The 15,537-nt window shown below is 38.4% G+C and overlaps 1 protein-coding gene across 5 annotated transcripts in view; it reads right to left on the bottom strand.

Moving 5' to 3' along the window:
• Window positions 1-15,537, bottom strand: part of LOC121306323 (single-stranded DNA-binding protein 2) — a 119,704-nt gene that overhangs the window by 75,195 nt on the left and 28,972 nt on the right. For all 5 annotated transcript variants that reach the window (XM_041238091.1, XM_041238099.1, XM_041238073.1 and 2 more), the window contains exons 3-4: window positions 14,539-14,600; window positions 13,928-14,012 (exon numbers count right to left, since the gene is read on the bottom strand). In XM_041238091.1, the coding sequence (XP_041094025.1) occupies window positions 13,928-14,012; window positions 14,539-14,600 (147 nt within the window). The remainder of the gene's footprint in view (window positions 1-13,927; window positions 14,013-14,538; window positions 14,601-15,537) is intronic.

Here is a 15,537-nt window from a genome sequence, read left to right as displayed (position 1 = left end):
TATTACGTTTGCAATTTTCCAGTCTGTCGGTACAACCCCTGTGTCAAGAGACTGCTGCATGATCTTGGTTAGCGGTTTGTAAATTACTTCTTTCATTTCTTTGAGTACTACTGGGAGGATCTCATCCGGCCCAGGGGATTTGTTTATTTTAAGAGCTCCTAGTCCCTTTAACACTTCTGCCTCAGTTATGCTAAAGTTATTTAAAACTGGATAGGAACTGGATGACATGTGGGGCATGTTGTCAGTATCTTCCTTTGTAAAAACTTGTGAAAAGTAATCATTTAACATATTTGCTATTTTTTTTTCTTCCTCTACGATTTTGCCATTTGTATCTCTTAAACATTTAATCTCCTCTTTGAATGTTCTCTTGCTGTTGTAATATTGGAAAAACATTTTGGAATTGGTTTTAGCTCCCTTAGCAATGTTCATTTCTATTTCTCTCTTGGCCTTTCTAACTTCCTTTTTGATTTTGCAGTTCTGTGTACTCTTTCTGTGTAGTCCTTTTTTAATGCTCTGTAAAGTCCCTTTTTTCTCTGAATATTTTTTTTAATTGATCTATTAAACCATTTTGGCAATTTAGTTTTACATTTAGATTTGTCTACTTTAGGGATATAATTGTTTTGCGCCTCTAATTTTTGAAGAACAACCATCCTTCTTCTGTGGGTGTTTTCTCTATTTTACTCCAATCTACTTCTGTTAGTCTCTGTTTCATGCCTTCATAGTTTGCTTTTCTAAAATTGTAAACCTTAGCTTTAGTCTTTACTTTTGAGGATTTAAAAAACACTTCAAATGAGACCATGTTGTGGTCTGAGTTTGCCAGTGGTTCTCTGACCTCTGTTTTTAGTTATTCTGTCTTCGTTATTTGAAAAGACTAAATCAAGGCATGCCTCCCCTCTAGTGGGTGCCTTGACAAATTGTGTTAGGAAGCAGTCATTTGTCATTTCCACCATTTCTATTTCATCCTTCGCGCTACCCACCGGGTTTTCCCATTTTATTTGGGGGAAGTTGAAATCCCCCATTAGTATGGCTTCTCCTTTGCTTTCTAATGTCATTGTATAACAGATTATTGTGCTCACTGTCTGAATCTGGCGGTCTGTAGCATGCTCCTATTATTATGCCCTTTGAATTTTTGTCTGTTATTCTGACCCATATTGATTCGGTTTTATTTTCTTTGTCCAGGTGCACCAGGTCTTCAACCATTGGTTTTGATTTATTATTTCCAGCTGTCCATATGGTCCTTTGCAAGGTGCCGGTAGTATACCAGAAAATACCACAGTTTTGGTTTTCTCTTTTAATTTCCTTCCTAGCTCTCTGAATTTGTTTTGCAGGGATTTTGGTCTGTCTCTTCCAATGTTGTTTGTACCGATGTGGACGACTACTACCGGGTCGTCTCCTGTTCGTTCTAGGAGCCTGTCCACGTTTTCAGTGATGTGCTTGACCGAGGCTCCCGGAAGGCAGCACACTGTTGTAGTAAGGGGGTCCAAACTGCGAACTGAACTTGCTGTGTTTCTCAATATGGAGTCCCCAACAATCATGAGTCACCACTGTCAATAGGGTCCTGGATGTTGTTCCTTTCATTCTCTTGTTGTTGGTTCTGCTCATCAAAATTCTGAAGTGACTCAAATCTGTTGGTTGTTTTGATTTCTGGTGGTTGTGTTTGACGAAGAACTGTATAATCTTGTATAAAACTTGTCTATAAACACTTCATATTTCATTATATGATACGTGTAATTATATAAGCTGATAATCATAAGTGAATTGCATTAAAAAAATATATTTTTAAATGAAAATGTACATCTTGTCAATTTCAATGAAATGGTCACCCAAAGCAAGGGGATTTCAGTCTGAAGCCCAAGTCAGTTAAAAGTCTGAAATGTGTATAACACGGTGTTAGAACACTGGCCTAAGTATAAAAGGGTCTTTGTTAGATGTTCTCTGAGTTAACTAGCATGTTACCTAATTAGCCTTTTGTCACCAATTATTGTTAACAGGTGAGGGTCCATGATTACTATAAAATATAGGTAGCATAGGCACAAGTTTGTCATTCCTGAATCTAAGGGAGGAGAAAATGGCAAAATACGCACAGTTAAGCAAAGAAAAAAGACTTACTTAGTAATTACTTTACGAAATGAAGGCCAATCTTTAAGACAAATCGCAAGAACCTTGCAAGTGTCTGTAACTGCTGTGGCCAAGACCATCAAACGATTTGAAGAAACTGGCACTCATGAGGACTGAACAAGGTCAGGCAGGCCAAGGGTGACCTCAGAATCATAAATCAGAATTCATTCGAGTCACAAGTCTGCGAAACTGGCGATTAACTGGCCCTGAAATACAAGCTCAGCTAAATGCTACTAGAAGTACAGATGTTTCAACATCAACTGTTCAGAGGAGATTGCGTGAAGCTGGCCTAACTGGAAGAATTGCTGCAAAGAAACCATTGTTAAGAGTGCAGAATAAGAGGAAGAGACTTGCCTGGGCCAAAAAACGCAGAAACTAGACGTTTGAGGAGTGGAAGTCGGTCTTATGGGTTGATGAGTCAAAATTTGAAATATTTGCATCCAGCCGCCGAGTATTTGTAAGACGCAGAGAGAATGAGCGCATGAGTTCTGCATGTGTGTTTCCCACTGTCAAGCATGGAGGAGGCAGTGTCATGGTCTGGGGTTGCTTTGCTGGTGACAGAGTTAGTGATCTTTACCAAGTCCATGGCAAGCTCAACCAGCATGGCTATCATAGCATACCAGAGGCATGCCATTCCATCAGGATTATGGCTAGCTGGGCAGTCTGTGAAGAAGGAAAGTGAAGGACAACTCAATCTAATGACCTGGCCTGTCCAGTCTCCAGACCTCAATCCCATAGAAATTGTATGGGACGAACTGGACAGAAGAGTCAAAGCAAAGCTACCCACATGTGCCCTAGAGCTCTGGGAATTGCTGCAGAACAGCTGGGAAGACATGCTGGGTGATTTCCCGCTGAAACTTGTTAACCGAATGCCTCGTGTTTGTGAGGCTAGTATTAAGGCAAAGGGTGGCTATTTTGAGGAATCCAAGATTTAGAGACAATTTTCAATTTTCTTGAACACTGCTTTGATACTCCTTATGTTTTGTTTTGTATACTGTAACATGTGTTTTCATTTTCACGTATTTACAGGAACATGTACGACGTAAAACATTGTCAATTATGAAAAAACATAGTTTCCAGAAAGTGTACTCAAAATTTTGACTGGTACTGTGTGTGTGTGCGTGTGTGTGTATATATAAAATCCCGACAATGGAATTATTTTCCTTTAACTTACTGAAGCCCATCTACTATTTTTAAACCCACTGTCCCTCGCTTTAAATCAACTCTCAAGACCCACCTGTTCTCTCTTGCTTTCCATGCTCTTTGAGCCTGATATCTGCTATTAGCTGCTGTGTTGCTCCTACTGTTTCAAGTATTATGCTACTATAATGTATTATGTACTTCCCCTGTATTTAATGTACTATTTCATGTATTATGCTACTATCTTGTATTATGTACTTTCCACTGTATTTAATGTATTACGCATTTCTCTGTATTTAAAGTATTATGGATTTTCTTCTTCTTACTGCATCTTGTAAAGCGCTTTGTGATGGTGGTCACTTTGAAAGGCGCTACATAAAATAAAGATTGACCGATTGATTTTTTATAATACATGCATATTATCTGTGATAAAAAAGACAATAAAACTCTTGGTTTCTTGTAGGCAACCTCTGGAACAAAACCCTTGGCAATGACAGCTGTTTACAGTTACATCACAGCAAAGAGCCATCAGTGCTGATCTTCCCGAGCTGCCTTGCTCAGCCATCACACGTCAGAACTGCAGGTTTATCTGCACACTGGCAAAAGCCAACAATAACATTTTGCTACCCAACGAGGTCAAAATGTTGCTAAGGGGTGATCAGCTAAGTGCAATCCTCTCCTGCCTCTAACAAAACATTCTTAGAATCCCTTGCTGTACATCACCTCCCTTAAACAGGAGAAGAGAAATAACACAGAGAGCAATGGCTGTGTATCAGTGCAAATGAAAAAACACATTCTAAAAAAAAAAAAACATTTACTGTGACAAACAGATTTAAAATGTGCAAACGCTGCTTGTAAAGTATTAAAAAAAAAAACACCAGGATCATATTCTTTAATATTGTACAGCCAGATACAACAACGGCAGCTGTGTTCATTTGTTCAGTTGGGATTGGAAACGCAAAGGCCTACATGTGTCTCATGGCATCTTTTTACTGTTTGATTCTAATCAAGTTAAATCTTTTCTTTAAAATCAAAACTGTGTATCAATACACAGCACTCAGTGTCTTTTGCAAACATCCAGTCAGACAATAACTTCAAAAGGCATTGTATGAGCATATATATACATGCTATATATATATGCTATATATATATATAGTATCAATTCAGGATCAGTCAGGAGTTAACTGAAGAGAAGCTTTTCCTTCAAAACCGGTTCATATTTTCCTAATGTTTGAGGAAGAATTACATTTTGGCTTCAGCTGTAAAAAAGGAGAGGAAAAATACAGTTTGTATTTTTTGTACAAAAAATACAAACTGTTTGTACAAAAGGCAAAATAAAACACAGTACAAAATCTACAAATAAAAGGTGCCACACAGGTCGAGCCTTATAAACGAGGCGTCCCGCTCCAGGAACCTGCTACACTACGTAACCCTCGCTATACATTACATGGGATCACCATCCCCTAAACTAACCTACTGATGAGCCGGCATTCATACAACGACTCCTGCTGCTTCTCACGGCCTTGGCTGGGCATTGCCTTCACAAGCACCTCTTGCAGTTTCAGGGTTGCTTAGCTGTCGTTCCTGCAGAGCGGACGCTCTCCTCCTGAGTGTAGACAGTGCCTGTCTGTGTAGCATTGCGGTGCAGTCGCCCAGAACAATCCCCATCGGATGTTTTTTTATGCTGACGGACACTCAGTCAAGACCCGTCCACCTGCTGATTGTGGACCGGCACAGCCAATCACTCGCTGCCATTCCCCTCAACCAAGTCTCAATTGAGCGCCCTTCTGTAAACAATAATTTAATCACACAAATTAACTCCAAAAAGACACACAATAAACCCATTTGCACATACAAAATTACACAAACACTAATTCCCATTGTGCAGGGCAACTGCCCTGCCACACTACCTTAAACCAGTTGTACCATGAAAAGGGTTAATATTAACAGTAAATTGGTTTAAAGCATTTCTAGGTATACAATAAAAGTCAAAAGTAACCATCATAAATAGCTTATAGAAATTACTATGGGCTGGGTTCAATTAAATGCTCTGCAATATTTAAAACACATAACAATTTGTACAGTAGGTATTAATACCTTTTTTTCACAACTTCTATGTTAGCTGCCCATGATCACATTGTCCTAAAGCAATCGAAAAAACACTAGCACATATATAAAATGACATATATTGTTAATGATAAACTATGCTGGTAGAAGAACAATTGGTAAGTTCCCTGCTGGTAAGTGCAACATGACTTACTGACTGTTCCTGGCATTTATCTGGCTGTTACATTATTAGCCGACTGATCTCAGAAAGGCACATTGATATCTTTCCCCCTAGTTTCTACCACGGTCTGTTTGAAATTCATAGCCCTATTGTGCGGAGATAGGGGAGAGTACAGATTCTGAGAGCAGTGTATCTGATAATGCCTCTGAAGTGACTCTCCTTTAAGACTTACTTCACCCACACAAATGTAAAAACCAAAAAGGCCCACATATCAACCCTGCTATTAGGGACAGCAAGCAAGGAGCTGCGGGGATCGTGAATCACGGGCGTAGCAACCCCTGGCTAACAACTGCCTTCGTGTGAGGGGGTGTGAAACAAGGGAACAGAGAGGCGAAACTGGAAAACCTCGTTTTGTGAACTGGTGGATCCAAGCACTGCACTAAATGCAAGGTGCGGATTGCAGCGAGAAAAAGCAAGGAAATGATTAGCAGAAGGCTGCACAGAAACCACAGCAGTTGGCAAAATGAAATATGTATTTAGCAGTGAACTTGTATTTGTTCACAGAAACTGCACCCTGTTTTGAAAAGTAGTACAAAGGTAAATTGTAGAGATTGTTACACACAACCAGCAAGACACTTGTACATGGAATAACTTGAACGGATCCTTCCTGAAAAAAGTGTTTTCCTGCTGGGTTTTTACCATTACAGCTGTTTGAGTTCTCTAGATTAAAAATGCATTTGTTTCGTGAAAGGCCTATAGCTTGTCCTTTGTGATTGAAAAAAAAGCAGCTTTACTGATTTGCATTATAGGTCAGGAAAAAATAAAGTGACTCACACTGTACTAACCCAAATGAAAAAAATATAGCAACAATTCACTACTGATTACTATTGTAACATCAGATTTTTTGTTTATGTACATCCAGTCAATAAAGTTTTTTTTTTTTTTTTTGAGACATTTATGAACGTATGATAAACCTCATGAACCCTACAGATCTTTTCCCTTGTATTGTGATGAATAGAACACACAAGGCCACGGTCACCCTACCCTGCCAGACACTGACCTTACATTCTTAAACAAAAGCATATATTTTTTGCAATATAGTTATAAAACCACACAGCCCTTCAGCATAAACACAGTTAGCCAGTCTACAGGTAAATTAGGCCACTTTTGACATTCAAAATCATTAATAAAAACCATACAACAACTGAGACCAAGCCCCAAGTTTTAACCCAGCACAATCCCCTCTGGTGCAGTGGGTCAATTATCTAAGCCCCCTGACAATTCTAATACTTTTCAGTAGAGTCGCTACAACTCATATCTGTGAATAGAGTATTCTCTGCATCATTATCTACCCAGCACAGGCCTACAGCACACTATGCTCCACTATCATAACCAAAACACTATGCTACACTATCATAACCAAAAGACTATGCGACACTATCATAACCAAAACACTATGCTCCACTATCATAACCAATAGACTATGCTTCACTATCATAACCAAAACACTATGCTCCACTATCATAACCAATAGACTATGCTCCACTATCATAACCAATAGACTATGCTTCACTATCATAACCAAAAGACTATGCTACACTACCATAACCAATTGACTATGCTCCACTATCATAACCAAAACACTATGCGACACTATCATAACCAAAACACTATGCTCCACTATCATAACCAAAAGACTATGCTACACTATCATAACCAAAAGACTATGCTACACTATCATAATCAAAACACTATGCTACACTATCATAACCAAAAGACTATGCTATACTATTTGGAATTCACATGTAAATGTGTGTGTGTGTGTGTGTGTGTGTGTGTGTGTGTGTGTGTGTGTGTGTTTGGGGGGGGGGAATAGTTTTTTTTTTTTAATACAATCACAATTCAGTTGTATCCAGTATTAATAATTATTTTTATTTCACAGTGTTCTAGATCATTGGATCTAACCATCAATAACATTTCATAAACATGCTAAAACAACGGATGTGCTAAAACATTTTTTTTTTTAAACCTGAGGCATGTTTAGAGTTCTTTCTCTGTTCTTACATAAAGCATGTAAACAAACACAACTTATTCCCACTGCCTATTTTAATTATTCCAGCTTGGTTTGTCAAATGCAAATGGCCATGAGCTCACCACCGAAAGCTAATTATAACAGCAAGGTACAGAAATGCCATTTTGGGAAGTATTCGAGACAAGATCAGTCATTCGGGTCTGAGCCGCAGGAAATGGCCAGCCACAAAGTGAAGTGGTGAGCTGCACTGCCTTTTGGTGCAATCAGGGACACAGATGGCTCTCCTCTGCTGTGCAGCAGCAAGGCTAGTGAAGTCCTGCAATTCGGACTGCACCTTAAAGGGGTGCTGCTAATCAAGACTTTCAATGCGTTTCCTTACCTCTACTAGCGTTAGCAGCATCACTTCCCATTTTCTGCTGATTCTTTGCTTGTTTTATTGTATGTATTTATTTTTTCTAAATGAATTCAAGGTATCCTGAATTCAATTATAAAGATCACCTAACACTGCCAGTTACAAACGCAAACGTTATAAACACGAGGGAAAGGTCTTGCAGTCTGATTGCAGTAATACTGAACTACAGCACAGGAAACAATTTCATACCAGGAAGCAGCTGAGGCTTTCCACTTCTAAAATGTTTCAGAAATATCTCAACTGCAACAATTCACTGCAGTATAAACTACAAGCAAAAGATCGTCAACACAACAAAAAGGGGGGTGATTATTATTATTATTGCTACTATTATTATTATTATTATTAGAGAACAGCAACATTGTGGAGTTCAAATCTATTTCAGTTGTCAGGTGAATCAAGCAGAGTTCAAAAGTATCTGAAAGCATGGCTTTCAAACTGAGATTTCTTGAACCCCGTGTTTGTTTCAAGAATGCACATTGGAATTAAACAGCGAATGAGAGAGCACAACAGGTGAGGTTTCTGAAATGACTTTGTTAGAAAAGACAAACAACGAAGCAAAGGTCGAGGAAATAGCAGTACTGAAGACACTTGTTATAAATAACACATTATTTTATACCTCATTTATAAATCTACTGGTTTTTATTACAACAGATCCTTAATTCTAAAGTATTATTTTATTGTTAAAAAAACATACACTGTAAAAAAAATACATCAGATGATGTACATCTCATCAATTTAACATTTAATAATGGTGATCAAATATTTAAAAAGGTCATCACACTTTCAGCAGTGCATTCTGGTTTTATATTTGCCACATGGATTGAACCTGATTGTTTTATGTGAATTAAAACATTTCTATGACATCAACCTTTAAGCTTTTATTTGAATCATTTTCCAGTTCAACTGAGGACTGTGGGCTCGACAAAGAGAACCATATATTGGTTAGAAAACTGTGTATTCTGCATTTGCTTGTTTTACATTCTGAATGTCATGGTGAATTTGCTCCTGTTAGCACAACAAACCATTATTGTTGGACATAATGAAGTAACCTTATCTATGAAAATGACCTGGTGTAGAGAATGTAAAAGCCACTTTTCGTCTTCCCAGTGAGAATGTAGCTTGTGGCCCTTTATATCACGCTCTGCCACTGCAGATACACTGCTGACAGGATGATGCGGAGCACCTTTGAGCATGGAAGGAAGGATGAAATCAAGAAGAACTTGAGGGATGGATAAAAGCCCGAAGGAGCAGCTACACAACTCACAGTGGAAGATTTAAGAAAAGAAAAAATACCAGTAGATTAAATTATAAACGAGGAAAAAAAATACGTGTTGGCTGGTGATGCATCACCCCCCTTTTCTTCCCTATTGGATCGTTCAGAGTGAATATTTGAAAATACAGTGTTATATGCTACAACGGATTAAATAATATACTTCTATTTTTCTTTCAATTGTTAACATTCTGACACTTTTTTACACTTATAACTTTTTTTTTTTTTAAGTAACTCGAACTCTACAACTATTTAAGAGCTGAAAGCAATTAAAAAGGTCTGATTAGGCAAATTATCATTTCAATTAAGGGTCTAGTTCAGTAACTGAGCGCTCGGTTGGAATGAACCTGCAGACACAGGGGTACCCAGGACCGGGGTTGAAAACCAATGCAGGAAGAGCGATAATAAAAAAAAAAAAAAAAAAAAAAGACCCACAACAAGTGCTCTGGCTTTTCAGTTCTGTACCACATCAAGTTTCATTAGTGCTGTGTTACCTGTTTGACAATGTGGTCAATAATCCTTACACCATCACTACAGCGGCCATTTTGAAAAAAGCTTTGAAAGTTCTAAGTGTAAAAAGTTGTCAGGATGGCAACAATGAAAAGAACATTACAGGTACATAATGTTATTTAAACAGATGTAGCACTACATTTTTTGGAACCCCACTACTTACTCTAAGGTTAAAAAAATAAATAAAAAATATATACATTTTAGAGTTTTTACTTGAAATACACACAATAATATATATAAGATACCCGTGAGGTCTTGAAAGCTTGTGATTAATTATTGTTTTGTTAGTCCTACTGTTTGTCTATAAATACATGTAAAAAAATGGATATTCAAATATTTGTCCCGGTACTATTTTGTGTTCATTCCAATCCAACGACAGAATGCATTGTTCCAAATAATGTTGTGTTGTTGAGCAGATGCAGAGACTGATCCAAGAAAGGAGTCTCCAAATCCAGTTGTTTAAATTAGGTTTAAAACGTACTGTTTTTTCCATAATTATACTTCTATGCAGTGGAACGTCTGGCATCTGACTGTCACAAAGCGCCCCCTGAGCAATTACCCGCCCACGCTGAGTGCAGGGGTACTGGCGTCGGCAGCTTGTGAAGGGTTCGCGATGGAACAAAAAGAAAGCGCGTCGTTTTAACAATCCAACATGCACTGGAAATCCGCTCAAGACTTGAAAAGGGAGAAACTGGGGAAAAGACTGCAGCAGATTTTGGGACAGGCAAAAGTACAGTGGCAGATATTAACAAAGGCAGGGTGTAATCGAAGCTACAAAACAGTATTACAGACGAAAAATGCTCGAGTCAATTTTCATTGGGAAAAAACACACATCATTCTGTCTACCAAATGACCTTTGCTACTGAAGCCTGGAATCATCTACAAACAACCACACTACAAACTGCATGCAAAAAACTGCGACTGTCCAGAAAACATCACACTTGAGAACAACGACGGGGATGGTAAATCAGCAGGCGACCTGGAGGACGCAGCGTTAGAAGGAGTGACCCAGAAGGCTATGGATGAATGGATACATCAAGACAGCGACAAATCTGGAAATCACATTCTGGAAGACGAGAACAGTCGCTTTAGTAACTGAAAATGAAGCATCAGGAAGAGCAGAATTGGAAGATGGGGATTCCAATTGCGAGGAGTGGCCTGTCATTTCACATGGCGAAGCAATGGAGTGCTTCCAAAAGGGACTGAACTGGCTAGAACGACAGCCTCAGACAGACCCAGCGCAACTAATGCTTGTTTGATCACTGGTTAACACCTTTAAAACAGAAAACCATTAAAGCAGCCATCAAATGTAAGTTCCTGTACAGTAAGCACAACTTGTTTTGTATTTCTTTAAAAGGTTTTGCTTGGAGAAGGCTTCTTGTATTCTTAATCTCGTTTACGTTTGCTTACTTTTAAAGTAAAGCATTTCCCCAGGTTTAAAGCCGTTCACTCTTTATTTTTGTCCAGTAACCTATTTTGCATGTGTGTAAATGTAATTTTCTATAGATCGTCACAAATCCAATATTTTCACATATCTGCCTGTGCCCCAGTCCACAGTGAATTGGATATGCGATGTTGTACTGTACTATACTCCCTAAACGTTCCTGGAGTCCCGAGGCTGTTTCTCTCGGGAGGAGAGCAGGAAACAACCCACTCAAACACTGTAGGGGCTGGTGGGTTATTCAGCTACTCTATCCTCACTCGTGATAAACCTGCAGTACTCTTAACGTTCACGGTGTATCCTGTATATATCCATCCAGTCATGTTAATGGACTGAACTAAATCACGGCTTATTCTGTTTAATCATCACCACGTAGCCTTCACTCTACAGACTAACATATGAAAATGATTGCCTTGTGTGGATCGGTTAACCTTATTTACACAGTAACTGAACACTCCCTCCTCCAAGTATTTTCACTTGTCCCTGTAGTTTGACGAGCAATTTGAACTCGCAAAGCTCTAGTGTTTGTTTAGTGCAAGCAGAATGCAGCTAAAGAATGTATTGTCTATTCGTACTCTACAGGCTTAACACATTATAACTGCATAGTACCTATTATCTTGGGGACTGCAAACTTATAATTTGTGCTTTTAGCCTGTAATTAGGTACTTTCAGTGCAACTCAAACAGCACTCTGGGGAAATACTGTTAATTGGCAATACAAATAAAAAAAGACACGTTAAACCGTAGAATTGCGAGAGAGACAGGCCAGTGCACTTGTGTGAAGGGAAAGAGAAATCCAAGGTACTGTTATAACACGCGGGGACCTCAGTTTATTTGGTACCTGTGCCTTCCTCTGCATTTAGCCCAAAACTACTTTTAAAAAGTTTACAAATAATGAAATAACAATATGGATGTTTAAGATAAGAAAGTTCGGATGCTCAAATTAAACAGTACTATAATTCACACGCTCTGCACGTAACAGTTTTAGGAACAAAAGGGTTCTTTTGAGCAAAAACAGGAACCAGATCCAAACTAGTTAAATAACAACAAGAAAACGGGCAGAAATGCATAACAAGTAAAGACTTCTCAAAACAGTTATTCTCAACACAAATATTTATTTTAAAAGGAGTACATTTGCCACTTCAGGCTGTAAGAATATTTTTTAAAAACAAATTTTTTTAACATGTCCTGCTTTAAAGCTATATAACTTGGTCAATATTCATACACACACCACACAAAAGAAACCAACAAAAGCACAGTTTAGAAAATATTTCAATACTAAAATAAATTTAATACATTCTGACAAATGTTTCTGCTAGCAGTCTTTCATATAGAAAATATACAAAATCTCTCTTGGTGGGTAATGGGGAGGAAGAATACCACAGAGTAATAAACAAAGGCCCTGTATAAATAATGCATAATGCGCAACACATTTTTAATAACCCTAATCAAAAGGAAAAAAACATGCTGTAGCAAGAGGTTACTGTCAAGAATGCTCTGCAGCACTGCCATGAATCCTCTGCTTAATCAGTTGTATGCCACTCATGATGGACAAATACACTGTACATTTAGTCATTCCTCATTTGTGACAAATTCTGGCAAGAGCACACAGGTAGACTCTATATACCTGCACATACTCTTACAGGGTGGGATGCCCGTCACCTGTATACAGTACACACGGCTAGTTACTGGACTAACATGAGCCCATCCGTTAGAGAAACAAGCAGGTATTGAAAAACGAAAACTATCGCAAGCTTTGTGAGCTTTTGAAAGCACAAAAAATACATTAATAATATTAATAATATTAATAATAATAATAATAATAATAGGTATTTTTAGGATGGGCCTCCTGGTCAACCAAAGAGCTGGAAATCTTAGACACAGCTACACTGCTGAGACACTGGGGTTAAGCTAATGAGTGACTTTCTCATCCATGTGAAGCAGTTCCAATGAGACACCTTTCAAGTAGCTGCAAATAGATGATATGGTTACGTGGAAACAACATTTACCTGTCCTTGAACAGACGATGAGTTATTCCCCAGTATCCTGGCACCAATGGGCTTCCTTGCAAACTGCTGTGTGTTTTTTTTTTTTTTTTTTTTAAGAGCTTTGGCTATAAATTGCCTCTTGCAATTAAAAACTTGACTGTTTCAGTCATACACTATAAAATAACTGCAGTGTGCTCTGTGATACAAAGACGTGGTTATGTGAGAAGGCAGATCAAACATAACAGAATAATATATTGTACTGTTCAGGAAAAAAGGCATCCTTGCTTATCATTATTAACAAGCTAATAATATCAAATACGTGTCACTTAAACTGTTCTTTTTCCCCCTTTCTTTCAATCCTGATGTTTAATAAAGAGTTGGGCAGTAGTGCTGTGTGTGTATATAAAGATCAGTCCTGTTCACTTTGGTAGCAAACTGTTTGGCATAGGGACTCTGTGCACGCTAGGTTTGCTGAATGACAGATCTGCGCTAATGTAAGTAGCTTCACCACTCATACCTTCCCTGTGTAAAAAAAAAAAAAAAAAGAAGTGTCTTGCTCCAAAAATAACAACATTAACAAAAAACACCAAGAGAAAAAAAGAAAAGAAAAACTCCCCAGTTCAGACAGGCTCCTACACCGCTGTTGAAAGCAGGTCCGTTCAGACTCTTCCAATGGAAGGACACTTTGGGTCTGTGGATCTCGCCCCTCACCTACCAGATGCAGCGCACTGCGTTACAGCATTATAAAAAACAGCTGCACAGTAATACAGTAAAGGATCTCGCAACTTACGTAGTCATGAAAGGCCTTCGCTTCGCTCGAGTGTTCGCATGTTTCTCGTCTTTCAGGTGCCGCACAATACAGATCCCAAAAAACACTGCAATAGGAAAAGACACACGCTCTCTCAGCCTCAGTGATTCATGAATTCAAGGCAGATAACAGCCCGGGTTATCTCAGGTTACAAAGAGTGTCAGCTGGATTACTTAATAGCCATTAGTCTTCCGGAGTTGCAGAATTGAGTACATTTGCTCGTGTTCAAGAATTTTATTAGAGCCCTCATAAGTTTTTAGTTAATGCTCACTTTTTTCACAGTGCTGGATTTGTCATGTTCTTCTTTTACAACACAGCAGTGATACATGTGTAGCATGACATACAACTGTAAGCATGACCTGGTCATACGACAACCCCTTCATACTGTCTTCTCACCAGTCATCCAAGCTATAGCAGCAATGCCAGTTGCATATCAAATAAGCCATAATGCAAACGGGAGGTTCTTTTACACAAGTGTGGACTACAGATGGCAGGTGTTTGCATAGGCACCGTGCTTCTCAAAATACTATAAATATACAACAGAACAAATATCACTTGGCTAATATTACTTAGAAAAAAAAGGAGGTACTTACCACCACCAAGAATGTAGAAATCCTGGTGGTTCTCCTAATGTGATATTTTTCTCCCATCGTATCTAAGAAAACAGAGAAACCTTGTTTAGGCTTTTTCAAATATTTGCACTTTATAAATAAATGAAAAAAAAACATAATTATCCTACAGAGATGCTGTATAAACTATACTTTTGGAAGCCATCCAGACACCTATCAAGTTAATCTGTTCTATAAGCTGCATTGATATATTTTAAGTAACGTACCTGCCAACCATGAGTATATAATGTAATATTAACACCAAATTAGTCACCTGCCTACTTGTTAACATTAAAAATAAATGTGTCAAAGAAATGTGATATATCTTGATTTAAATGTTGTAAATAAAGCAAAGCCAGCTTACAGCCAAGAACAGTGTTTTACTGCTCAAAGCAGCCTCAGTTAAACACTCATTACCTCAATATCTTACTTGCTGCCTACCACTGCACGTCTCACTTAAACACAGAGAACAAATACAACCTAGCCACTGCAGAAAAGTGTGACTGTCTGCTAATTGTACATGTTTATTCTATGATAACTTTGTTATAATTGCTGAAATTGTAGTTACCAAAGATTCCCACTGCTCTTCTGTAATTGCTATACTATACTATGTTTTTGTATCAGTATCAGGGCCAATGCAATGTCCCCCACTGGATACCCAAGGTTGTCCACTTGGCACAGTCATGATGAGAACCTGCGCTCCCCTGACTGCATGAGCCACCCTGCACACCAGGCAGTCGTGCCTTTACCAAGAGAGACCCTTTACCAGGTACAGTATGTATATCTCCCACACTTCATATCATTTTAAAAAGCCCCTAGTGTGTTTCGATATTTTCTACCGGCCCCCCTTAACTGGAGGAAATGGAGAAAAGGAAAGACAGGGTTCAAGTAGATAATTGCTTTTCAAAAGATTTTCTCGTTTGCCTTTAAAAGGAATTAAAACATTTACACCCATGTTAAAACTTAGACCTAGTGGTGTTTATT

Source organism: Polyodon spathula, chromosome 2 (assembly GCF_017654505.1).
Source record: "Polyodon spathula isolate WHYD16114869_AA chromosome 2, ASM1765450v1, whole genome shotgun sequence".
NCBI lineage: Eukaryota > Metazoa > Chordata > Actinopteri > Acipenseriformes > Polyodontidae > Polyodon > Polyodon spathula.
Note: the sequence above shows the minus strand (reverse complement) of the source record. Positions and strands in the feature narration are given on the sequence as shown.